This window comes from Polypterus senegalus, chromosome 10, assembly GCF_016835505.1.
Source record: "Polypterus senegalus isolate Bchr_013 chromosome 10, ASM1683550v1, whole genome shotgun sequence".
Lineage (NCBI taxonomy): Eukaryota > Metazoa > Chordata > Cladistia > Polypteriformes > Polypteridae > Polypterus > Polypterus senegalus.
This window is the reverse complement of record NC_053163.1, coordinates 124,924,693-124,951,457: the sequence shown is the minus strand read 5'-3', so window position 1 is coordinate 124,951,457 and position 26,765 is coordinate 124,924,693. Positions and strand designations below refer to the sequence as shown.

Here is a 26,765-nt window from a genome sequence, read left to right as displayed (position 1 = left end):
GAACAAAAGCCGGCAAAGACAGCTGGGAAATCCTATGTCTGATCATTCATTTGAACATTAAATTGATCACCTACCTAAACACCTTAGCCCTCCAGCTACATTTATTCATGGAAATGGTGTTACTCAATGAAAGTGGCATCTTTTGTCTGAGTAATGTGCCATGCCACTCAGCACGAATTGTTCAGGAACATCTTGAGGAACATGACTAAGAGTTCAAGGTTTCCTCGTGGTCTTCAGATTTACCAGACCTCAAGCCAATCGAGCATCTGTGGGACAAGTAGGAACAATGATGCCAGATACCACAGGACACCTTCAGAGGTCTTGTAGAGTCTATACCTTGGTGGGACGGAGCTGTTTAAGTAACACATGGAGCAGTAATAGCATATAAGCAAGGTGGTTATGATGGTTTGGATCACAAACACAATATCAACCATCATGTTCTCCTCACCATGAACTGGACTTGTGAAATGGATGAATGGATGAACAGTTCAACACTGAAATTTGTTTGTTTTACTGTTTGTTTACCTTGACATATGTGTTTATGTATGTAATATTAAGGTTTCGTGCCGACCACATGCCAAATGGATTCTTTTGACTCTTTTAAGTAGCTTGTTATCTTTGTAAGGACTGTTTGCTGCTGCCACACTAGTTAGAATTCTTTTGTGACTTTGCAGGTTTGCTGTATTGATACTGTATACACATACACGTCCTTATCGCTGAGTACAATGAAATACCTACCTGGATGAACCAGTAAACATGTAAGACATCGCCATTCTATAGCACCATTAAACAGAAGAACCACATTGTTTGGAAACTTTCGTCCTAACCTAGCGGAAACACATTATATAAAAAATAGTCTTCTGCCATGGCAATTCTGTATTCATTTAGAGTGGTTAATGAACCTGAAATGTACATTATCAAGATATTAGTCTAAACAAGTATACCCAGAGAAAACGCACTGACGGTGGGATTAAGTGAGAAACTCCACACTGTCTAAGGCAGGATCAGAAATTCAACCCAGGGTGTCGTAAGGGTGCAGCACTGGTAATCGAGAAATCATGCTGATTTAAACGTAAGTAGTTTAATGTCGCCAAAAGTTTAAATCAGTAACAAAATGGAAAGATTCAAAAGCTGTCAAACTTAGTCTAATTCTCCCTCCGCTACCGAACAGCAGTAGCTTCCAACACTAATATATTCAATACTAGATGTGTCAATACTGAAAAAGGCAAACCTCTGACGTAAAAACGAACTGCTAAAAATAATATGCACGAAGTGCGCGTGCGCATCAAAGTAGTTGTCCTTTACTACTTCCGGGTTAGCATAGAGTCTGAAAATGGATGCCAAGAGGAAAGGTGAGTTAGGAGAAAAGATCATACTCTCTCAGTTCATTTTGCCTTTGTGAGTAATTTGTAGTTATGCTGTCAGTCATCGTATTTGAGAGTGGAACATCTCATTATAGTCATTTATTTTTCTTTTTCTTTCGTTCAAGTGTATAAGAAGAAACTGGACATACATACATGTTACGTTATTGTAATTGTTAGGCTTTCGGTTTTGCGTGGGCAAGTGGAATAAAATCTCGAACTCTCACCATAAGGATTCTTTATTTTTTCCACAAGTAGCAATCTACTTGTTTGTGGCAGTGACTTAAATGCTACGTGGTCTCTTACCCAGTCACCTTACTGCCCGTATGTTTGGCACAGGGTAGATGCAGAGGTTGCATCTGAGCCCGAAAAAGGAAATGTGCCAATTTGAGGAGTTGTCGGCGAAAGCCGTCAAACTGGGTGCGACAGGACTGGATGCAAAGGGCACCTCCACTTATCAGTGGAGACTTAAGCAGGAATCATAAAGTCTGGGATATTTTAAGTAGTATACATGTTAATCTGTATATAATCAGTGTGAATTTCTCCTTGGGATTAATAAAGTATCTATCTATCCTCAAGTCAGTTAGAGTACAGATGAGCAACTTGTGCCTTAAATCGAGTATTCTGAATAATTCACTTGATGAAAACATTGGATAATATTTGAAGGCATTCAGATAGTTTACTTTATTTGTAGTTTTATGTGATCACCAGAGTTGGCAACTTTCAAGAAGAAAAAATAAATTTATAATTTAAGTAAATACCCAGTAAAGTTGGTTGGCATTAGGAGCGAAATGAAAGTAAAAGTAAAATGTTTGATGCAAAAACTCAAGAGATAAAGATAAATACCATTGGGTCGACTAAAAATAAATCATTTTTAATAAATCAGGTCTATATAATAGAAGAAGAAAAAGGGCAATTATGGCTTTACTTTTATTTTAGACAATCTCGATTGCTTTGCGTCTGAAATGAACACCACGGTGCGATTTATGTTTTAATGAAAATATGTAAAATATGTGGATTTTGAGTACATCAGCAAATTGGCTTACCTGCACCTGAAAGTTTTACATTAATATTTTGGTCAGATACGAGCTTCTTCTATTTATGACTCCCTGTTATTTGTGCCAGTATCTGCTGATTATTCATTGGGGCCATCAAGAAAGACAAATTTCTTAAGCAGAGAATTGCGGTGTTCTATAAATGAAATTAAGAACTCCTTTGAAGTGAATGCTCGAGAAATATCCGTATGTCTACTGTTGCTGTTTTTGTCAGTAAACACAAGTCTTGGTTTTGTTTTAGTTGTTTTAAAGATTTTTTAAGTCGTTTATTGCAAGACTGCAGCAAAGTTATTTCTACAGTTGAATCCTATACAGAAAACAGCTCGTTCAATTAATTTTTTACTTTAGTGCTCAACCTCTAGTCCTAGATTTAAAATATCTAATGGGCAAAAATCTTCATTGCATTTAAATCAGTTTTTTAAGGTAGGTGTGGCATTTATTGATTTGTGCCATAAATTTAGTAAACAACCAATTTTATGTTGTAAACTTGTTTATTCAATTATTGGGTCCTGAAGAACTTGGGTCAATTTTTGAAGCACTAAGAATAATGTAAGAACTAACTGAATAAATAAAACATTTCATGTGGGTGGAGGAAGAGTGCTGAGTTCTTTTCATTGGACTAATGAAGTCATTTAAAAAAATAAATTGTTTAAAATAAAATTAATTTTAATAACATTACAGACTCCACACCTGTGGAGACAAACTGGTATTCTGGAATATAATTTTCTGGTATTGTGTACGTACTATTGCAAAGCAGGTAGATAGCTTCCTTGACATCAATTGAGAGACATGAGGAAAACAAGTTAGAAATGTGCAGGATAAACTGACACGCAAGCCGCTAAAATTGCTTAAGTCTTGTTTTTGAGCTGAAGGTGGACGTTTTAAATTACCAGTTCAGAATAATAGCAGATGACAAATTACGCACATTAGAATTAGAGGTTCAGCAGTAGTAAATGATATTTGTAGGTAGTAATGTTCTCAAAATGATTTTAAAAATATTGTCAAATATGTATTATGTTTCAGAGGTGATGACCGGTTATTAATGTAGCTTCTGGCAGGGAAATTTAAATGATTCCTTCTTAATTAGCTTCTTTTTGGTTCTCTACTGTCATCTAGTGGGATAACACATTGGACTTGCTTTTTCAGTATTGTAAAGAAATGTATTTCATGGTGTTTTGTATGGAGTACACTTTGTTTTACCTGTTGATGGTTTTCTTTTCCTTGATTACATGTGGCTTTCTTTTTCTCCCAATTTTTATACTTCAAAGAGGGAGAGTAGCTGAAAACTGTGTGTTGGTGCTTTCTGGCGGTACTGCTCCTCTGGTCAAGCATCCTCTGCTCAATGATCAGTCGGACAAGCTTTATTTGTTTCTTTTTAAAATGTATTTTGAATTAGTCATCTGTGTCCAGCAGGGAGTGTTATCTCCACAAATGGACAAGGTTCAGCAGAAAGGTAGTTTTTCTAGAGGACTGCAGCCAAATACAGTGGCAAAATAGTAGTCACATGATACGACTTAACATTTTTTTACTTGGGTTGTATTAAAGAATAATTCAATGTACAATCTGTGTCAAGCTTTGCCAGTAAAATCCCAACTGGAATCTGACAGGATGAATATATAGATGAATTTGGTAAGATGCCCAGCCACTGGAACTGTTAGCTGAGGTGCTGTTGGTTCTCTGGCTGCTGTCATCTCCAGATGATAGAATTCTGAAGGGTGTAAAGTTACAGATAATTTCAATTCAGAAGTCCCAGGATTGAACCAGTCAGAGGTTATAACTTTAAAATGAATGATTTTGAGTAAATTAAACCAGTTGATGTTTCACTAGGGGCTTTGTCTCCTTTGGCTTGCAATTTCTGGAAACAAAGAACATTTTTAGCATTTCTTATGTAGGAGCTCAAGAAATACTTCCTCTGAGTAATACAGCATGATAATGAAAACAAAAAGGCTAGCCACACAAATATTATTAATAGTAAGTAGTTATAAAATGTATGTTGTATGTGAACAAATATCATAAGCAGCCTATGTATGTAAATGCAAAGCTTATGGAGTACAGGCACCACAATGATGTACTGAGTGTTGATTGAACTGTCTGCGTGAACACTGCCACACAGCACTTTATTTCTACAGATCTATAGCACAACTGTTTCCATATTTTTGTTGTAAGTGGTTTAATCATCCGTTCAGAGTCAAACAACGAACTAGAATCAGATTTACCCATCAGCCTAGAGTCCAGTACCTTAGATACCAATTGCATACTCCCTAACACAAGTGGAAATAATTAAATAGATCATTTATACAATGCAGGAGGCACACTGACTGACCAGTATAGTCCTGGCCTTTACTTATACATCTGTTTTGAAAATGTCCTTATTTCATGAAGGTTTATACTACTTTTTGCATTAGGAGAGGCTATGTGATCCATTTTTGCCTTGCTTACTCCAGTCCAGCATCTTTTAGTCTAAGTTGGGTATGCATACTGTCATTCCATACATGGCTGATGCAGATATTTCTGGTATTTGTGAGTAAACCGGATCTGATCTTTTGTGACAAACATTTATAAGAGCCCCTTTCTTTTGTGTTGTATAGCTGTAAATCTGTTTTTATTAACAAGGGGTCCGTGATAAAAAAAAAATGCTTTCTAAGGCTTTGTGCTTCTTTCTTATTTTAGAAGAAGATGAAGATAGGTTAGATTTGATGGACCTTGCAGAATATGCCAAGAGACAGAGATGGTGGAATAAAGTGTTTGGACAAAATTCTGGACCAATTGCAGAAAAATACTCTGTAGCAACTCAGCTAGCAATTGGAGGAGTTACTGGCTGGTGAGTCCATTTAATGATTCTGTAATGTATACCATAATTTCTTACCTATTAGAAGAGATGGTGTATTATTATAGGTTTTGTTTGATAACTTTGTTAAGCAATTCAAACACTGTAATAATAATTTAAATATCTTTATTATGTGTATTTGGCAGTTGATATCCATAGAATAAATTAAAATATACTATATTAAAACATTTATAATAATTTGCCAGTTGTAGTTAATACATGTTTTAATTTTTTTGCAATTTATAATGGAGACTTGAGTTCCCGGCCTTGCGATAAGTTATTCTTGCATGCACTCATGTCCTGATGCTATGTACTCGCATGCACATTTCCTTATAGGCAATAAGTACAAGTGATATATGAAACACATTTAAGTAGAAGGGTTTTCAGAAATACAGCTATATTTGAGGTGGTGTGCCATTGCTGTTATGACACAGATTCCTTTTCTGTGGTGTTGAAATAACAAAAAGTATAAGAATGTGGCACACAGTGTCACATCCATATCTACATGTGTATCACAGTCCCCTAAAGTATGATATAGTACTGATACAATTTATATTTATTGACACAAGCAAGCCATAAATCACTACCACAGTGCTCAGATGTACTAAGTGCATTACTATTTCCATAGTTTTATTTGTGCCTCATTAACTGACTGCTTTTAAAAAAAAAATCCCTCAATTATAAAAAAAAAAAAAAAAATCTTGGAAGGAGACAAGACATGATTGCTTCAGAGACACTTTCCTATCCCTTTAGATGAGTCTTTGTGCCAAGTGATATAACCATGCCCAGGGCCAGAGGCCCCGCAAGACAAGAGCTTATGCAAAGAGATTTGGAAAAGTCCTGCTTGGTTATGTTGGACACATTTCTTGTAGAGAGAAAGAAATGATATTCACTCACGGGCAGTTCTACATTGCGTTGTCATGATGTAATTCCAAACACAGAATCAAAATTCAATGCGATATTGATGAAAAGGTAAAAGTGAAAGAGATCAAATATATGGAGGTAGGTGATATGGCAGAAGTGTGCCGTGCGAGATGCTGCAGCCAAAGAAGAGGTTAAAAAAAAACCTGTTTGTGTTTCTCATTGTATCACTGTTTAATGGCAAAGCCCCCTAGTAACTATTAAGAATAACAACTACTACAAACTTAGAATTGTAACAAGAAAGTAGGTAAAAAATTGGAAATTAAAATTTGAGAGTGAATAAACATAAATAACAAGCATTTTTCTGAATTTCATAAACAGAAGTAACTCACAGCACTACGGATTTTTATGAAAGCAGTACCAGACACAGACCATCTTATTGCACCAAAAGTTCAGTTAATGGGAAAACCTCCAGCCGTTGGTCCACACCAGGACACCTCTAGAGTGGATTTCCAGCCTCTGGTATGCTGATACATTACATACACTGCAGTTCAAAAGTGTTTTTACACAATGGTTACTAGTGTGGATCTCCACCCAATTATGCTAGTATTGAAGTCAAGCAATGCATATAAGCTTTTAGTGTAGTCTTTCAGCATTGCATTGAGAGTATTAACAGACAAATCAGGTGAATGTTACAGGAATTGCAGGGTTATATGTAGCACTTTTTTTACGGACCCAAAAGTATCTTAATGATTGGCTGCATAACTGTTTCTTGGTCAAGTGTGTGTTATGGCATCATAAACTCATGCATAATTGATTTCATTAATGGCCTGCTGGTGATTCTCAGTGTGTATTATTTTCATTCGAAATCTGTTGCTGTTGTCAATCAAAATAAATACCAAAAAAATGCCAGTAGTGTTTGGTCATCATGAGGCTGAACAATTAGAAAGCAATCTAAAACAAAGCTAAAGCTGCTGTTTGGTAATGCTGAGCCAAATGGCATGGAAGACCAAGGAAGACTATGACAGTGGAGGACACAAGAATAATTTCATTTGTAAAGAAAAAACACTTTTCAATAGTTGGCCAGATCAAACACACTCTCTAAGATGTAGGTGTAGCTGCATCCATGATTAGCATAAAGCGAAGATGGTTGTACATATGTACAGAGGGTTAACTACACAATAGATAGAGACAGATAGATACTCTATTAATCCCAAGGGAAAAATCACATACTCCAGCAGCAGTATACTGATAAAAAACAATATTAAATTAAAGAGTGATAAAAATGCAGGTATAACAGACAATAACTTTGTATGATGTTAACGTTTACCCCTCCAGGTGGAATTGAAGAGTCGCATAGTGTGGGGGAGGAACGATCTCCTCAGTCTGTCAGTGGAGCAGGACAGTGACAGCAGTCTGTCGCTGAAGCTGCTCCTCTGTCTGGAGATGACACTGTTCAGTGAATGCAGTGGATTCTCCATGATTGACAGGAGCCTGCTCAGTGCCCGATGCTCTACCACGGGATGTCAAACTGTCCATCTCCGTGCCTACAACAGAGCCTGCCTACATCACCAGTTTGTCCAGGCGTGAAGCGCCCCTCTTCTTTATGCTGCCTCCCCAGCACACCACCGCGTAGAAGAGGGCGCTCGCCACAACCGTCTGATGGAACATCTGCAGCATCTTATTGCAGATGTTGAAGGACGCCAGCCTTCTAAGGAAGTATAGTCGGCACTGTCCTCTCTTGTACAGAGCATCAGTATTGGCAGCACAGTCCAATTTATCATCCAGCTGTACTCCCAGGTATTTATAGGTCTGCACACAGTCACCTCTGATGATCACGGGGTCCATGTGGGGCCTGGTCCTCCTAAAATCCACCACCAGCTTCTTGGTTTTGCTGGTGTTCAGTTTTAGGTGGTTTGAGTCGCACCATTTAACAAAGTCCTTGATTAAGTTCCTATACTCCTCCTTCTGCCCACTCCTGGTGCAGCCTACAATAGCAGTGTCGTCAGTGAACTTTTGTACGTGGCAGGACTCCGAGTTGTATTGAAAGTCCGATGTATATAGGCTGAACAGGACTGGAGAAAGTACAGTCCCCTTCGGCGCTCCTGTGTTGCTGACCACAGTGTCAGACCTGCAGTTCCCGAGACGCACATACTGAGGTCTGTCTGTAAGACAGTCCACGATCCATGCCTCCAGGTGTGAATCTGCTCCCATCTGTGTCATCTTGTCCCTAAGGAACAGAGGTTGGATGGTGTTGAAGGCGCTGGAGAAGTCCAGAAACATAATTCTTACAGCACCACTGCATCTGTCCAAGTGGGAGAGGGATCGGTGTAGCATATAGATAATGGCATCCTCCGCTCCGACCTTCTCCTGATATGCGAACTACAGAGGGTTGAGGGCGTGGCAGACCTGTGGCCTCAGGTGGTGAAGCAGCAACCGCTCCATGGTCTTCATCACATGTGACGTCAGAGCGACAGGCCGGAAGTCGTTCAGCTCACCAGGATGTGATACCTTTGGGACTGGGGTGATGCAAGATGTTTTCCAAAGCCTCGGGACTCTCCCCTGTTCAATGCTCAGGTTGAAGATGCGCTGTAGAGGACTCCCCAGCTCCAACACACAGGCCTTCAGCAGTCGTGGCAGTACTCAATCTGGACCCACTGCTTTGCTGGCACAAAGTCTCCTCGGCTCTCTGCTTACCTGGGCTGCTGGAATTTGTGGGTGGGGATGTCTCTCCTATGCTGGTATCAGCAGAAGGATGGCTGGAGGGTGCAGTGCTCCCGAGGTGAGAGTGAATGGGTTAGGGTGGTTAAACCTGTTAAAGAAGTTGTTCATCTGGTTGCTCTCTCCACATCTTTCTCAATGGTGGCACCCCACTTTGAGCTGCAGCCAGTGATGATCTTCATCCCATCCCACACTTCCTTCATGCTGTTATTCTGCAACTTCTGCTCCAGCTTTCTCTTGTACTGCTCCTTCGCCTCCCTGAGCTGGACTCAGAGTTCCTTCTGCACGTGCTTGAGCTCATGCTGATCACCACCTTTAAAAGCCCTTTTCTTCTGGTTCAAAAGGCCCTTGATGTCACTTGTAATCCATGATTTGTTGTTAGCATATCAGTGTACTGTTCTTACTGGAACTACAATGTCCATAAAGAAGTTGATGTAGTCAGTAGTGCAGTCAAAAACCTCCTCAATGTCAGGGCTATGGAGTCGGTAGATAAATGCTCCGACTCTGACTCCTCAGTTTCTAAATCTTCCGACTCCTCTGTATGTATATACTATGCTACTGTATTTTCTACATCCATTGAAGGAAAGGAAGGCAACATACATGTCATTTCACCACATAACTACTGGCTAGGAAGCCAACACTCTACTATAATGCCAGATTAAAGACAAACACAATTGATTGGCGGCGCGAGATTGCGGGTGTCCACATGGAGGGCAGATCCAGCTTGCTGAAAATCTCGACCACCGCCCCCATCCAAAGTAATGTGATGCCTCTGTCTGCTGCAGTGGCTGTCTCCTCTGTGGGTCAGCCGGAAGTTTAGTGCATTGTGTCACTCACCGGCCAGCTGATCAGCAGATCGAGCCTCTGCTAGAGACAGGTAGGGAGATCTGTGTTCTCAGCTCCTTCGGCCCCCTTCACTAGCGCATAGCGAAGGGGAGCCGACGGAGCTGAGAACACACCAAATGATTTTTCAGGCGTTTGACGTGTGATGACTCGTTGAACGGCCGAAAAATCGGCAGTGCATCTGTAAATGTATGGGGGGCTTTAGGCTAGGTTCACAGTTCCCTGTAACAGTGGAACACGACACAATGGAAAGCGGTGCCGCACCTTACCTGTGCATTACATCCCATATAGTGACGCATACAGTCAATGAAAAGCATGCTTCATGGTTACTTGACATGTTCGTTTTGTGGTAACATTATGCACTGCATGCATTGGGCTTTATTCTTACAGCAGAGAAGTAGTTCTTTATGACTGTTTGTGAATTGGGACATTTCAACTTACTTTTTTAATTCCCATTTAAATTTAGTAGGAGTCGGAGTCGGTTAACTTTTTGCCGACTCCAGGTACCCAAAATTGTCTCCTCCTCGACTCCTACTCCACAGCCCTGCTCAATGTTCTCACTATATGATCCCTGCAGGATATCCCAGTCCATAGTTCCAAAGCAGTCCCTCAGAGCCTGCTCTGCCTCAGGGGACCACTTCCTGAATGAGCGTGTGGTTGTAGGTAGCTCCCTCACTCTTGGTTTGTAGTGAGGCTGAAGCAGAACCAGGTTATGATCTGCTTTCCCAAGCACAGGCAGCGGGGTGGCACAGTATGCATCTTTAACGTTTGAATACAGTAGGTCAATAGTCCTATTTCCCCGGGTGTCACAATCCACATACTGGGGGAAGGCAGGTAATGTTTTGTCTAGCATCACATGGTTAAAATCTCCAGCGATTAGCACAAGCGCCTCGGGGTACTGCGTTTGTAGTTTATCAACAGCAAAATGGATGATGTCACCCACTACCTCCACGTCTGCCCGAGGAGGGATGTAAACAATAACAACAATGACATGTCCAAACTCTCTGGGCAAGTAATAGGGACGCAGACGTATGGCCAACAGTTCAATGTCCCTGCAGCAAGTGGAGATTTTGACGTTTACATGTCCAGAGTTGCACCACCTTGTATTCACATAGAGAGCGAGTCCTTCTCCTTTCCACTTCCCACAGGTAGGTTTGTGTGTGTGTGTGTGTGTGTGTGTGTATGTATGTATGTGTATATATATATATATATATATATATATATATATATATATATATATATATATATATATATAAAATGACTTGAGAACAGAAATGTAGGATTTCGGTTTGCTAAAGTCCCTGTACAGTTTTCGAACATCGTCTTATGAACAGAGACAAACATTGACCTGTGCCAGAGTGATTTAAAGAGAAAGGTGTGGATAAAGAATTGGACTGCTCATAATCTTAAGAAGACCATCTCCTCAGTAAAACATGTTATATAGCTTGGACATGTGTTACTGCCACTGGAACTAGCTATTTGTATTTATTGATGGGGTGACTGCTGATAAATGCAACAGGAATTGCTTATGAGGTGTACAGAGACATCTTGTCTGCTCACATTCAACATGGTACTTAACTCTGCAGCAGAACAATGACCCAAAGCATTCTGCTAAAGCAACCAAAGAGTTCTTCAAACTTAAAAAGTGAATTGTCTTTTAATGGTTGAGTCAATCGGCTAACCCAAATCTGACTATGTGTTTCATTTTCTGAAGATGACTAAAGGCAACAAGCCTCTGAAATAAGCAGGAGCCGAAGATAGTAGAAGTACATGTCTGTCAGGGAATTACCAGTGGGAAAAAAAACCCTTCTAGCCTTCAGGCAGTAATTGACTATAAATGATTTGCAACCAAGTAATAAATATGCCAGTGTTATTTAAGAATATACAGTCATATGAAAAAGTTTGGGAACCCCTCTCAGCCTGCATAATAATATACTCTACTTTCAACAAAAAAGATAACCGTGGTATCTTTCATTTCCTAGAAACATCTGAGTACTGGGGTGTTTTCCAAACAAAGATATTTAGTGAAGCAGTATTTATTTGTATGAAATTAAATCAAATGGGAAAACTGGCTGTGCAATAATGTAGGTACCCTTGTAATTTTGCTGATTTGAATGCATGTAACTGCTCAATACCGATTACTTGCAACGCCAAATTGGTTGGATTAGCTCATTAAGCCTTGAACTTCATAGACGGGTGAGTCCAATCATGAGAAAAAGTATTTAAGGTGGTCGATTGCAAGTTGTGCTTCCCTTTGACTCTCCTCTGAAGAGTGACAGCATTGGATCCACAAAGCAACTCTCAAAATATCTGAAAACAGATTGTTCAGTATTATGGTTTATGGGACGGCTACAAAAACCTATAACCTGTCAGTTTCAACTGTAAGGAATGTAATCAGGAAATGGAAGGCCACAGGCACAGTTGCTGTTAAACCCAGGTCTGGCAGGCCAAGAAAAATACTGGAGCGGCATATGTGCAGGATTGTGATAACGGTTTCAGACAACCCCACAGATCACCTCCAAAGACCTGCAGATGGCGTATCTGTACATCGTTCTACAATTCAGCGCAATTTGCACAAAGAGCATTTGTATGGCAGGGTGATGAGAAAGAAGACTTTTCTGCACTCGCGCCACATACAGTCGCTTGTTGTATGCAAATGCTCATTTAGACAAGCCAGATTCATTTTGGAACAAAGTGCTTTGGACTGATGAAACAAAAATTCTTTGGTCATAACAAAAAGCACTTTGCATGGCGGAAGAACAACACCGCATTCCAAGAAAAACACCTGCTACCTACTGTCAAATTTGGTGGAGATTCCATCATGCTGTGTGGCTAGTTCAGGGACTGGGGCCCTTGTTAAAGTCGAGGGTTGGATGAATTCAACCCAATATCAACAAATTCTTAAGGATAATGATCAAGCATCAGTCACAAAGATAAAGTTACGCAGGGGTTGGATATTGTAACAAGACAATGACCCAAAACGCAGTTCGAAATCTACAAAGGCATTCATGAATAGGGAGAAGTACAATGTTCTGGAATGGCCGTCACAGTCCCCTGACTTGAATATCATCGAAAATCTATGGGATGATTTGAAGCAGGCTGTCCATGCTCAGCAGCCATCAAATTTAACTGAACTGGAGAGATTTTGTATAGAAGAATGGTCAAAAATACCTCCATCCAGAATCCAGACACTCATCAAAGGCTATTGGAGGCATCTAGAGGCTGTTATATTTTCAAAAGGAGGCTCAGCTAAGTATTGATGTAATATTTTGTTGTACACAATGAGCCTAATCAGGGCATGTGTGAAGTGAAACTAACCTGGAGGACAAAATTGTGGTCTCTAACAACATTCCTCAAGACTGACAGAGCTGCTTGGATGAGCAGTGAAACGTATCTACCTAACAAGAAAGAAGTCCAGTTGCCATGACTCAACTAACACATAATCATTTAAAGTAGCACATTTTATAATATTAATAATAATACAAATACAAATTAATTGTTACTTAGGAAATTAAATTGTAACGGCATAGTTGTGTTTAATAACCATACGTAGAAATGTCTCCTAAAGCAGACTTTTTCTTACATATGTGCTATAGGCTGAAGGGTCCTACAGCACTTCAAAAACTTAGGGTATCTATTAGTATACTGCAACAAATTCTATTTAAAGTGTTATTTGGCTAACATTTACTCAGAAAATTATAGGTCATGTTTGCCCTCCAATAAATTATGTACTACTTGAAAATAATGAGAAATTATTTGTTTTTACCTTTGCATTGTCTAATGTGCCATGTGCATTAACTTCTTGAAAACATTCTTTTATAAGTAAAAGTTTCTGTTGTTGGACACAAACACTACCTAACTAGTTTTCCTAGAGTACTTTTTAACATTTTAGCTTGAGAAACTAAATTCAGCAGTTTTTCAGGTCAGAACTTTCTGGAGATTTTACAAAGTATGAATTTTTGTGAATAAAGAGTCAAACAACTAAACATCACCTTAGGCTTCAAGTCAGACATAAAAAAAAAAAATAAAGTTTTGGGCAGTCCACTTAAGAGCCTCTGTTGATGACATTATCTGCTTTGCCTCATTAACAGTGAACAAAGCCAGGCACTTTTCCACTTTAGGTTTCGGTAGCTTATGTCTTCAAAAGTATATAGTTTCTTCTCATCCAGAGCTGATTTTTTTTTTACTTCCTTATCCCTAATTAGGTCCTTAATGTGTGCAATAGGCAGTTTGTTGCACTCTACTAAGTAGTCTTTCAATTCTAACTCGGGAATAAGCAGCATAAGTAGAAACAAGTATACTGTATATCAGCATACTATAAAATGGTATCGGTGCACAAGTGAATGTGAAGCTTCTTTTAACTTTTCCGTACATATTAAAGGTTATGCAAAATGTATCTTTTAAAAGACAATATTGTTTTCTTAAGGTGTGCTGGATACCTCTTTAAGAAAGTTGGAAAACTCGCAGCATCTGCAGTAGGAGGAGGATTCTTTTTGCTTCAGGTATGTATACTTCATTTTTTTCCTTGAACTGTATATTTCATGTCACTGTTATGTGAATATATCCTTCTAGGGATGTGCATTACTTTTTCTGAGTGTCCTTTTAGCAGACAGGCAATGCTACAATCCGTAAGAAATAACATTCCTGAACAAAACAGCCTATGTGTCAACTTTGTATTTAGAGTCCTAAGTAATTACACTTATACTGTATTGTACTCTCTCTCTTCATACATATACAGTTTATATTATATATACATTTTATATATTTCTACTTTCAGTTTGTTTTACAGAAATGCTTGAGCCTGAACTAGTTTTATGTTTCAGCATAATCCCTGTGAACACTTAGTTCACAAAGCTTTTCTGTGCCACTTAAAACATTGTTTCTTTCTTGTGCAGTCACTGTTCCGTAACTAACTTGGAGGTCTTCATTGAAGTAGCCCCAAAAGTTAGGGAAAGGTCACAGTCACATGGTGCTAGGCCTGGAAAATAGGGTGGGTGAGGCATCTCTTTGAATTCTGTTTCGCAGACCATCCTTTACAACCCATGCCATGTAAGCAGGAGAAGTGTCATGGATTGAGGAGGATGATGATCGACAGCTTTCTTTTCCCTCACTGAGTGCCTAAAATACCAAAGCAAATAACTGTAATATTAACCATTTATGTTGGCCATTTGAGATAACACCAAACTACAATCTCAACATCACATAGAATGTGCATGTGATTTTTGGCATACAACCTGAATTGCCATGCAACCATTGTATAGATTTTTGTTTTCATTCTGGGTCAAAAAGCTGTATCCAGGTTTAATTGCCAGTTGTGTAAAGTGCTATATAAATAAAATGTATTATCCATCCATCCATCCATCCATCTTCCAACCCACTGAATCCGAACACAGGGTCACGGGGGTCTGCCGGAGCCTATCCCAGCCAACACAGGGTGCAAGGCAGAAACCAACCCACCGCAGGACACACACACACACACCCCAAGCACATACTAGGGACAATCTAGAATCGCCAATCCACCTAACCTGCATGCCTTTGGAGTGTGGGAGGAAACTCATGCAAACTCCACACAGGGAGGACCCAGGAAGTGAACCTGGGTCTCCTTACTGCGAGGCAGCAGCGCTACCACTGCGCCACCGTGCCGCCCAAAAATGTATTATTAATCATCATCTTAAACTTGATACTTCATGTTACATTCAGCCAACACTTTTGAGTACACAGTGTGCACAAACTGTAGTCATGTGTTGTTCATTTCAGCTGACCCATAGCTATCTCACAACTGTCACTCATTAATTTGTCATTTTGATTAACTCCACAGTGGCAACTTTGTCTTTGGTTGCATATGTCAATAGCCAGCTGGACTTTGGGTCTTCTTTGAAAGATGTCCTGCATAGTATAACTGTCAATCTTTTGACTGTGGCATATCAGGGGGAATAATCTTAACACACATTACAAAGCAAGTGAACCTCCAAAGTTATATTTTGCTATCACTGAATTTCTGAGGCTTGATAACACTACTTGATTTCACAGTTTTTGGTGTCCATTTTACTTGCTTTACTGTAAACCTCAAATGATGGAATTTTGTAATTCATATATTTCAGTATACAGGAGCGTATTTTCCTTCTCCAGCACTGTAGAATACTCATTTCAAAATTAAACCTTTGATTAAAACTTGTATATATTTTTAGAGACAAAAAGCTCACAAAGAAATAAAAGTGAAATTGCATTTCAACATGTGCCTTATTCCAAATGATTAAAAAGCAAGACGCATTATTTATGAAACATTCAAAGTGCTTATTGCTAAAAGTATGCCTTCTAATGTCTTTCCTAAAGCAGAATATAGAAAGTAAGTGTCAAGGACTGATTGTTACGTTTGAGATTTTTATGTAAATGAAAATGTTAATGCTTTCAATGTAGCATCAAGTGTTCCTTCTTCTGATTGAAATTCTGTTTGTATACAATTTCTATCTTTAAAATATTTGAATGAGAGGTTCTTAATGAATGCTAATCAAAATACCTTTCATGTCTTGTAGATTGCAAATCACACAGGATATATTAAGGTTGACTGGAAGAGAGTGGAACAAGATGTAAATAAAGCGAAGAAGCAGTTTAAAATAAACACAGAAAAGCCTCCAGAGGAAGCAAAAACTAAAATGCGTGAGGTAATTTGAGATGTATATTAATTGAAATATTGCCACTTTAATTTCAACATTGTGATATCTTTGATAATTTTCTAGAAGGGTTTAAACTAGCTGGACACATTTACTTCATGTATCAATCTCCTTTCAACAAGAATATACTAAATTTAAACCCCTAAAAAGACAGAAAGAAGTTTTGATAAAGCCATACCCATATATGGTTGAATATACATATATCTTAAAAAACAAAAACAAAAAAAACAAAAAAACTGCAAAGTAAACACCTGAAATTCATTGCACCACATTCCTTGTTTTTATTCAACTTGATCCTTACATGTTTTCAATTTACAGTACTTTATTGTAGGTCCCCATTAAAGTGGATGTTTTTGCTGGTTTGCTGTGAATTTTACATCTAAAAGTTTTGGTCATTCTTATATTCCCAAGACACATTCTTCTGATTTTACTTGCCACCAATACCATCTTCATTTTTCTACTTATTCTAAGTCCGTCCACCTTCATTACAGTAAACATTACTTACATGCCCAAATCACTATTTTATCTTATATGTGCATTTTTAATGTCACCCACCACACTTTCACCAGACTATTTTCAGCTCATTAGGTAAAGTATTAAATGTAGCATGTAGCATTTTAAGTCCCCTGTCAAATGCCAGGAGAATAGAGTAGTAGGTGCTGATAAGACCCCAATAAAGATTAATTTACTGTCTATTGTTGAAGTCATTTTTGGGCTGTGGTAATGTTTGAGAATCGCTTGACAAAAATCTATGCAAAGAGGAAATCCTAGTTTGAAAATGTATTGAGACCACAGTAGTATAAATCAGTAGTATTAACCATTGTAGCAATTAAAGAAACCATATAAGTAATGAATGCAGAATGTGTCCCCTCATCAAAGTGTATGACAAGTGTGTAAGGGTTATGTTTTTGATTAACTCTTTTGCCTCATTTTAAATAGGTAACTACATTTGTGAAGAAGAACATCGTACTGACTGGAGGGTTTGCTGGTGGCTTTTTGATTGGACTTGCATCATAAGTTGGGTTTTTCTTTGTTCTTTTTTTTTTTTTAATAAACCCAGACGATTTTATATGCAAATGCTGTCAGTTACAGGTGGAAACACCATTGTCTCTGGGCATTGTAAAAGCACTATCTGAATTTTGTCTCAAAATCGTTCTTATGTTTAGTACACACAAATAAACTGGGGTGTTTTCTGTGAGTGGGCTTTGAAAAGAATTCAGTGTATGATATTTCAAAAATGCTTGCAGCACCTTTCTGTATTGACTTGTTTATTACACTAATGCTTTACAATTAAGTATACTGTTTAAGGAACTATTACTTTTAGAAAATAGCTGTTGTATCCTATAATACTGACATTTTTCAGATTATGCTTGAACATAAACCACTGAATGCTGAAAATTATATGTGGTACTGAAGTGGTGTAGTATAAATTATGATTATGCAGTGACCCAGTGGTTAATTAAGAGAAAATGAAAGTGAAAATGAGACAAAATTGAAAACAATCTAGACTACCTAGTTAATTCAGGGAACTCATTTGTTAGGAGAATCCTATGATATGATAAAACGTCACTGTGTGTACAGGACTTGCATCTTTTGAAATGACACACTTTCTGGTAAAATAAGCAAAAGAATGTGTGTATGAGAGGAACTGTTACTGTTAAAGGACAACTTTAAAAAAATCTGGATTTAATTTTATAGTATTTATTCTGTGTTATGCCAAATGTGTAGTTGATTATATTTATATGAGAGTTCCCACTATAAACTAGCCACAGTATTTAAATTTTAACCGTTTTCCTTTTTTCTTGTGACTTTTGTTATATTTGCAGGAAAATGTCAAATAAAAAGTCATAAACAAGCAAATCTGTTAAATTTTTATGAATAGTACTTATTAAAAATGAACAACAAGTCCTTTAAGATTTTGATTTTTCTGTTTACAAACATGCTGCAGGGAGTAATGTGTTGTGGACAGTGTAATGCAAATACAAAGTGAAAGGTTCTAGTTCTGTAACAAAGTTGTTTTACCTGCTTAATTGTGTTATGGTTACATTTTTTGTACTTTTCACTTTTTTGCCAAAGTAAGTTATTGTGCTGGTCATTATAGTAAGACACAATTGTAATGTTAAAAAATGATAATAGTAAGGATTTAAATAAATCCAAAAAGATTTTACAATTTTTGTTTTTTACATTTTTATTTAAATAGAAAATGTCTAACACTTGCATAACTTAATGTCCAATGCAGAAGTAATAATCATTTGTTTTTTGTTTTGTCTTCTACCTGTTCTTTTTTGAATCCAGAACAACACACAGATTTGTCTGCTGAATGTGTAGCACAGCACCGCTGCATTTCTCTTATCACGTGTTCACATTTGCTCTCAATGTATCTGTTGGCTGAAAAAAAAAACTGTTAGAAATACAATTATATACCAGTATTATATACTTGTGACATCTCTCGGTAATGTCAAGAGTTGGTGACAGAACAAAATTAGCAGGTTGAGGTTGTGAGGGCACTGGGCTTTCCTAAGGTCCTTATGCACAACAGCCTTTCAAATGAAATCCAGATCCCCACAACTTTTCTGACTTGTGACAAAAAAGTCTAATAAAGCAAATATGTCTGAGAAAATAGAACTTCATACCACACAATGCTGTGCAACAAAACACAGAGAAAGTAGAACTACACCAAAGTTATTTATGTCAAACCACTAAACATAAAATTAGAGGCGTTGAATTTAGTGAGCCTGGGAACTGACTTGCCTACCACTCCAGCTTTAATTCTAAAACATTTTACAATTTTTGTATATATTGTTTTTAGACACTTAACTGATTTAAAGTCAGTGGTCCATTACTTTGACCACTGTTACGCATTTTTACATTAAATCAGTTTACATTTAATCTGTGAATTCGGAAGGTCCAGGAATGCATGCTGCATATGTCTATACACACACACATATATATATATGTATATACACACACATTGTATTATTAACATTTGTTCAATTTCCTTTTGTCTTGTTACTGCACATTTTTTTAAAGATGCTGTTGTAATTTGCTGCAGGCCCATTCATCCATGTAACATTAGTTTGAGTGCTGTTTTTTGTTTTTCGTCATCACTGATTTGATAGTTATGTCACGGAATTTACCCAGGTTAGTTGGTTGACCTCAATTAGTTTCTGTGCATTCTCTGTAGTCCTGGGTACCCTTTGGTGTGAAGCCCATACCTTTCATATAATTCAATAAAAGGAAATCCACAGTATTTATTATGCTAAATCAGTTACAAATTCAGATTTTTGTCATATGTACACGTTACAATGAGAAAATGACATGCCTGTCTCCCACAGACTAAATAGAGACAGTAGTGTAAATAAAACACCAAACACTATGTTGAACATTTTATAGTAAATGAGAGTTCCTCAAAATGTTTTCAGCACAATTCTTAAAATTGATGATTTTGAAAGTGGCCAGGATTAGCTAATGTGTACTACACTGTGAAATACAAGTTTTTAGCACTGAAGGGTTATAATGTGTTTGTTGATTTAAACCAAAGTAAACATGAATATTTAATACTACAAAATGATCTACTCTGCTCTCTCTGAATCTCTTACACAAGAGAATACACCTTCAGATGGAGATTTACACCCATTCAGTCACCTTCATGTGCCATAGCCAAGACATGGTGGGCAGAATTTAGTCTCTTGAAGTCTCCAAGTTCTGGCCAGCAACATCGACGTCAGAAGAAAGTATTGCCACCATGGAGCAAATTATAATGAAGAACTGAATGGTGACATTTTGTGATGGTTAAACCCATTCTTCATAAACATTTACAGTAAACATGCTAAGTCTGGTTGTCCAGTATCTTGACTACTAAAATGAAGCATCACTGGATCCAGTGTTCCATGTCAAACTACAAGATAATGAATTCACTTTGGGTGAAATTAAAGAAGTTTAATGACTGAGGGTGCGAAACTTGGATACATTAATGTGACCCAGGACCAGTGAAAACTATGAAGCCTAGGGATTATCCAATGTCAAACACATTTGAGGTCCAAGCCAGTGCTGGTGAAAGTATGTGCAGAATTGTTTGTGATGTTGAGTTTGTAGTTTGCATTGATTACATGCCTCAAAAGGTCAACAGAGCTGATCAAAATTACACTGTAGGAAAAATGGGCAAGGAAAGTTGTTGACCATACCTCCAATTTACCCCAATCACACTCCACAGGTAGCAAAAGCTACCCTGCAAAAAAAGTGGATTTGAAGAATTGTCTTGGTTACCCTTTTCTCCGGACATGGCCACCAACCTTAACAGCTAATATAATATTGATATACATTATAAAGTAGAATAAATATTTAAGAAATGAAACCAAATGTTTATTCTTCTGCATTTTTGAAGTAGCAAACTACATGTCATTGATGGGTAACTCACCTAGTTTTTAATACATTAATAAAGGTTCCTAAAATCCAGTTTTAGCTTTTTTGTTCTGGATTATTGTGTGTTGTCTGATGAAGGAAAAAATGAATTTAAATAAATTCTGCACAAGGCTGCAACAAACATAAAATGTGTAAAAAGTGAAGGGGTCTAAATACTGGCCATATATAAAAAAGGGTGGACGGGTTAAAAAAACAGTGAAGGCTGAAACTAGGCTGCATTTTCTACACACTCAGATTCTTTAGGGTCTGCAATGCTACATTGCGGATGTTCTTTGAGGGTGTAGTTGTCAGTGCCATTTTTTTTCGTTATGGGATGCAGCATGAAGGTGGAGGACACTAAGAAGCTTAACAAACTCATTCATAAGGCTGGCTGGATCGGAGAATGTTGTCTAGACATCAGTCTATTATTCAAAATGCTAATCACCACCTTCATAGTGTTGTGGTTAGCCAGAGGGATGTTTTTAGCAGTAGACTTACTAGCATAAAGTGCTCCACTGAACATCACAGAAAATCCTTCCTCCCCACAGCCATCAGACTATATAACTCCTGTTCCAGTCAGTCATTCACACAGTAAGTTGTTCCTTATATCCTTAATGGGTCTTCCAGAACATTTTTCAACTACTTAGTAGTTCAATAATTTCTCTCTTGCTTCTCATGTGAATAACCTTTAACTCTTGACCTTTTTTTGCTCTTGAAATGTGCAATATTATTTCCTGCTCACTGTACTATTCAGTTTAATAAACTAGAGACTCAGATGCATAGTATCTATTATATGTAGTTCACTCCTGTAGAGCATAGTAAATAAGGATTTCTTGTACTTTATTTTCATAGTTTTAATTCTTTTTTACTTTTATATGTTTTTTTATATTTTCTTTTTGTGTTACTTGTGCCTTTGTCTGTCCGTACAATTGTAACATAAGCAATGTCCTTTGGGATTAATAAGGTCTTCTGAAGGCACTGTATGTTAATCAGTTTGGAACTGTTTTTTGCTTGTGTGTTTCTCTTTGTGTGTATTCATTATGCAATTAGTACTTTGTAAAACTGTATTTGCATGTAAACTAGATACAGCACCCTAGACCTGCACTCCATGTAGACTGCTAAACAACAACAAAGTGAACTGAACTGAATGGCACAGTGATAGTGCTTTACAGCGAAGTGCAGGGCCGTCTTAATGTATGGGCACTGGCTGAAGGCCCCAGGAGCACAGAGGCCCACGATGTTTCTCATGCCTATGTAGGTTTCTATTTTGCTATCAAAACAGGGGCCCCAGCGCACTACTTTGCCGGGGGGCCCATGATGCTGTTAAAATGGCCCTGTCAAGGAGACCAGGGTTCATGTCCCGCGTGCCCCCTGTGTGGAGTTTGCTTGTTGCACTTGTGGGTTTCCTTCAGGTGTTACAATTTCCTCCCACAGTCCAAAGACATTCAGGTCAGGTGCATTTTCAAATGTTAAACCGGACCCTGATCTGCCCAAGTCTGTTTGCCCATGATGGCCTCTTCTCTTTGTTGTAGTCAAGGAGGCACCATTGCTGCCTGAAGTCCACTTCAGAGAGGCTGAGAAAGTGTTTCCTTTCACAGTCCAGCCACATCAAGAATGAGGACTGTGTCGAGCTAAAAGCCCTATTGTTAAAACTGTTACAGTAAGTTATAACTGCCATAATTTATATTATTTATTTTAAAATTCTAATACAGTGCATACTATAGTGCATTCATTTTTACCGATGTTTACTAAGTCATGTACTACTGTTACTGTCCTTTCATGTAATTCTTAAATGTACAGGCACTTACTGTAACCTGCAATTGCTTCGTCCTGGGTATGACGTTAATCTGCATTCAGTCCTGCAAGCAGGTCCTCCAACTTACAGGGAAAACTTGGGGGTTGCTGGCAGAAATTGCATACCAGCCACCGTAAAAAGGCCACACTCTTCCAGTGTGGTGCTGGCCCTCGGACCTTACTTTTTTTCTATGCTAATTAGTGTTCCCTTATTCCAATTTTTATTTATTTTGTCTTCTTTCTTTTTCTTCATTATGTAAAGCACTTTGAGCTGTATAATTTGTATGAAAATGTGCTATATAAATAAATATTGTTGTTGATGAAGTGTCACCCGCTGCACTCGGGTCCCGATCCAGGTGGTTCGTAAATGTGGCGGGTGCGACAATCTGCGCATGCTCCCAACCCAACAGTCTTGGCGTTTAGCAACTAAGCATTTCACTATATATTACACTGTATGTATAATCTGTACGTGACAAGTAAAATTTTACTCAATTAGTAATTTGATTAGCGAGTATAGAAGATGCAAGAATGAATGAATTAACTGAATTATCGTTCAAAAAGCTTGACATTGAAAATAAATTCACATTATGTCACATTTTTTTAAGGGCTACACAATTTGATCATTCAAACAGACTTAGAATTAGAAAGAATATTCAGCGTCACAACATTTTTAATAAACCAAACGTGTCTGTGAACGATACACTCAAGTCGACGCCGGACATTGAACCGTACCTTGTAAACACTTCTGGATCTCACATGCTTGCTTCTGACAGGGGTCTTTCTCAGGCATTGCACAATACTGAGCTGAAATAAATAAATAAATAAATACATACATACATGAATAAATATATAAACGTGTTTCGTGCTTTCAGGCGTTTTAAATTTAACTCGTCATCAGATGATCGCGTCACCGCTCACTGACAGGCCTGCAAGCTTTAGTTCACCTTTGAATGATTTCCGTGTTGCATGTCATGTAATGTTTGCAAATTACATTTAAAAGAATTTCTTACTGCCTAGAAATGGATTAAATTGTTACCACGTGTTTTATGTAAGGTAAAATTGGTATAAGTATCAAAGAGTTTGCTTAGTTAGTAAGTCAGTTTTTGCACAAAATAATTAGCTAGTGCGGTTAGGAAGTTCTGCGCGGTTCACGTTGCACACCGGAATTATGTGACAGACGGAACACAATATTGGTGGAAGTGTTGCTGGTTTTGTTCCTTGGAAAGCGTTCGACTAGTTGTAATCAAAATTCTCATTCAGAATGGCAGTAAGTGCCGTTCATTTGGAATCGGATGCGTTTTTGGTTTGTCTTAATCACGCACTGAGCACCGAGAAGGAGGAAGTCATGGGGCTTTGCATCGGGGAAGTGAGTATGACATGTTTTGCAGTACGCCCATCTGTGTTCAAAGGTGGTCGTCTTTTCCGAGCTCCGATTGTTTAGAAATTATTAACAAAGGTGTCAGACTGTGATACTGAGGGCTGAAGTGAGATCCATTTTTCAGATGGAGGTTGGTTCCCATCTCAGAGTTGAATTTATTCGACATCTCAAGCTCCTGCACTTCCTAAGTAGAATTAAAACAGCTGTAAAGTGAATTTTTGTTCGAGAGTCTAATTTAGAATGTTTTGTCCAAAGAATGTCATCACACATTCTGTTATGTGCTAAGCAAGCTCACCAGGTTTACGTTGTGCCTAATTCGAATTCATTATGGACAAGCAGGTGCCAAACAGTTTGTGTGAAAAATAGCAACACGCCGGTAAGGGGGCACATTTCACATTCTTCATCAGAGATAACCTGCTTTATTATCAGTTTAGCACTACAACTAGCATGGTGCCACCTCATTGTTCCAGTGCCCTTTCTTCAAATCCCATGGTGAGTGATTGCTTGTATGGAGTTTGTATGTTCTCCTACCTGCTTTCGGTGCTGGGTAAAGTCCTTGCTAGGGTCATCCTGTGATCTGTGATCACTTGCTCACCGACCAGTGACCGGTGCAGTTTGGTTTTACACATAAGAAGTCTATCCATCAACCGCATCCTGGCGCTGAGGGTTCTCATTGAGTGCAAATGCAAATAGAGTTTCAATGCAGCCTTTGTCGATTTTCATAAAGCGGTTGACTGTGCTGCTCTGAGACTTCGCGTGATCCCTCAAGGTTGTTGGATATCATGGCCAGCCTGTACACTGGTGCTGTGAGTGCTGCGCAAAGTGGTGGCAGAACCTCTGCGTTTTTCCCAGTTGATTCTGGGGTTTGTCAGGGATGTGTTCTCGCTCCTACTCTATTCAGTGCTTGTATGAACTGGGTGTTGGGGAGGGTCGTTGTGCCCAGTAGCTGTGTGGCATCTGTTGGTGAAGAAAGATTCACTGATCTTAACTTTGCTTAAAATGCTTGGTCTTCACAGAGTCAATGGAGGCTCTGATCGGGGCTCTCAAGTCTGAGGGAGGAGTCTGTGTGTCTTGGATAAAAAACAATATGACATCTTGGGCACAGCCATCTACAGTGTGTGTGTGTCTGTGGAGGGAACGTTGACCTTGATGAGAGGTTTACTCACCTGGGCAGTGACATTCATGTCTCTGGTGACTCATCCTATGAAGTCAGTAGGCGGATTAGGAGAGCATGGAGGGGTCATGAGGTCACTGGAAAGGGGTGTGTGGCACTCCTGATATCCCTCCAAAGGGACGAAGGTCCAAGTCTTTACGAGTCCTGGTGCTTCCTGTCTTGCTATATGGTTGTGAGACATGGACGCTATCCAGTGACCTGAGATGAAGATAGGATTCCTTTGCTACTGTGTCTCTCTGAAAAATCCTTGGTAATTTTGTGTTGAATGAGCAGCTGCTCATGGAGTCCCGAATGAGGCACATTACCTGCATTGTGAGGCAGCATCAGTTACGGCACTGCAGCCATGTGGTATGATTCCCCAAAGGTGATCCAGCTCAGGGGTTGCCAACTGGGATCCCAAGCTATTTCATGATGTTGTGGGTGCAGCAACATGTTGTACCAGTCATGCCCTCACACTTGACCTGACCTAATGCTTTGCAAAATACATTCCAATGAATGGTGCACTGTAAATGTTGGTAGTGCCAGCAACAACTGCAATCAAACACTTGTGGTAACAGGAGAGCAGTCTTTACCATCACAGTGGAGAAATGTGGGCCCCCTTTTCTCTACAGAATTGTTTAAATTAGGCCACATTGGAGGGTTTTTGACTATAAACTTCCCATTTAAGATCCTGCCACAGTATCTCAATGGGATTCAAGCCAGTGTAGAGGGACAGTTCCTTTCTCACATGGGTGGTATAAAGTGTTGGTAAAGTTTTTTCCTTCCTAAATCAAATGATCATTTGAAAACTGTCTGTTGTGTTTACTCCGATTGTATTTTGTATTATGCTAAATTTGTTTGGCGCTCAAACAATCAAGCGTTATGTATAAGCAAAAATAGAGGAAATCAGGAAGGGAGCAGATACTTTTCCACAGCACTGTGCATGTTCAGAGTTCATAATCAGTTGAATGGATTGTGTTTATTGATCTTTATTACGTGTACATAAAGGCCGGCAAAGTGACATGTGGTCGTGTGTCAGTAGCAAAGTAACTGCAAAACCAAGCAAAAAACATGATAATGGCAGAAGGAAAAAGCATATGGAGTATTGCTTTTATTACATTACATCGATGTTTCTTTAAAAATCATTGCTTACAGTTACATCAGCGATATGATCAAGTCAAGGTGTTTATTTCATGCTGAAAACAAGAGCATGTTGCCAAAATTGAAAAGTTACACTTGCTCCTTATGAGCCATCACCAGTAATAACATACATTGTAACTTCTAGAGCTGGGGTTCTCAACATCGGTCCTGGGGACCTCGCTGTCGCTGCAGGTTTTTGTTCCAACCAGCTTCTGTTTTTAATTGAACTCCTGGGTTAATTAAGTGAACTGATATTGCCCAAGTTCTGTGTTTAAGGAACAATATATTAATTAGAAAACTAAGTTTGCTAAAAAAAAATAGATGTATTAAAATGTACCAAGCAGTTATATAGGAATAATGTATTTTTTTCTTTTTAACAGTATTTTAATCTTGATTTTCATTCTACTTTTCAAGGTGTTCTAATTGTTTACTTAATCCATTATTTACTAATTAGTAGGTCTGACTCTAAAGTAGTTGCAGCCTTTGATTATTCTGTGTTGTTTGCCAGCGTGTCTGATCTGCTTGTTTTAAATTGTCATTATTAAGAAACAAGGAAGGCG

At 38.4% G+C, this 26,765-nt stretch overlaps 3 protein-coding genes across 6 annotated transcripts in view; 2 read left to right on the top strand and 1 right to left on the bottom strand.

Annotated features, from left to right (window-relative positions):
- The first annotated feature begins 1,279 nt into the window (after positions 1-1,279).
- On the top strand, positions 1,280-18,506 carry fundc2 (fun14 domain containing 2). Its single transcript, XM_039766522.1, has 5 exons — positions 1,280-1,352; positions 5,087-5,237; positions 14,095-14,170; positions 16,202-16,330; positions 17,279-18,506. The coding sequence occupies exons 1-5, from the start codon at positions 1,334-1,336 to the stop codon at positions 17,354-17,356; spliced, it is 453 nt and encodes a 150-aa protein (XP_039622456.1). The 5' UTR covers positions 1,280-1,333; the 3' UTR covers positions 17,357-18,506.
- Positions 18,385-24,462, bottom strand: cmc4 (C-x(9)-C motif containing 4 homolog (S. cerevisiae)). 4 transcript variants are annotated; one of them, XM_039766526.1, is made up of 3 exons: positions 24,444-24,462; positions 23,267-23,338; positions 18,385-18,727 (listed from the first exon to the last, which is right to left on the bottom strand). In XM_039766526.1, exons 2-3 carry the CDS (start codon positions 23,322-23,324, stop codon positions 18,588-18,590), a joined length of 198 nt encoding a protein of 65 aa, XP_039622460.1. In that variant the 5' UTR covers positions 23,325-23,338; positions 24,444-24,462; the 3' UTR covers positions 18,385-18,587. The 4 variants fall into 4 exon arrangements, with proteins under 4 accessions (XP_039622460.1, XP_039622461.1, XP_039622459.1 ...); XM_039766527.1 differs by lacking the exon at positions 24,444-24,462 and adding an exon at positions 23,479-23,551; XM_039766525.1 differs by lacking the exon at positions 24,444-24,462 and adding an exon at positions 23,423-23,493.
- The window catches only part of brcc3 (BRCA1/BRCA2-containing complex, subunit 3), a 23,182-nt gene continuing 20,100 nt past the window's right edge, over positions 23,684-26,765 (top strand). The window contains exon 1 of the mRNA XM_039766521.1: positions 23,684-23,900. Within this exon, the coding sequence (XP_039622455.1) occupies positions 23,796-23,900 (105 nt within the window). The 5' untranslated portion in view covers positions 23,684-23,795. The remainder of the gene's footprint in view (positions 23,901-26,765) is intronic.

Coding starts and splice junctions, on each gene's coding strand:
- fundc2 (XM_039766522.1), top strand. Junction 5,238..14,094: donor ATTGGAGGAGTTACTGGCTG/GTGAGTCCATTT, acceptor TGTTTTCTTAAG/GTGTGCTGGATACCTCTTTA. Junction 14,171..16,201: donor GAGGATTCTTTTTGCTTCAG/GTATGTATACTT, acceptor CATGTCTTGTAG/ATTGCAAATCACACAGGATA.
- cmc4 (XM_039766524.1), bottom strand. CDS start 23,369: ATGTATGTATTTATTTATTTATTTATTTCAGCTCAGTATTGTGCAATG. Junction 18,728..23,266: donor GATCCAGAAGTGTTTACAAG/GTACGGTTCAAT, acceptor TTTTTTTTTCAG/CCAACAGATACATTGAGAGC.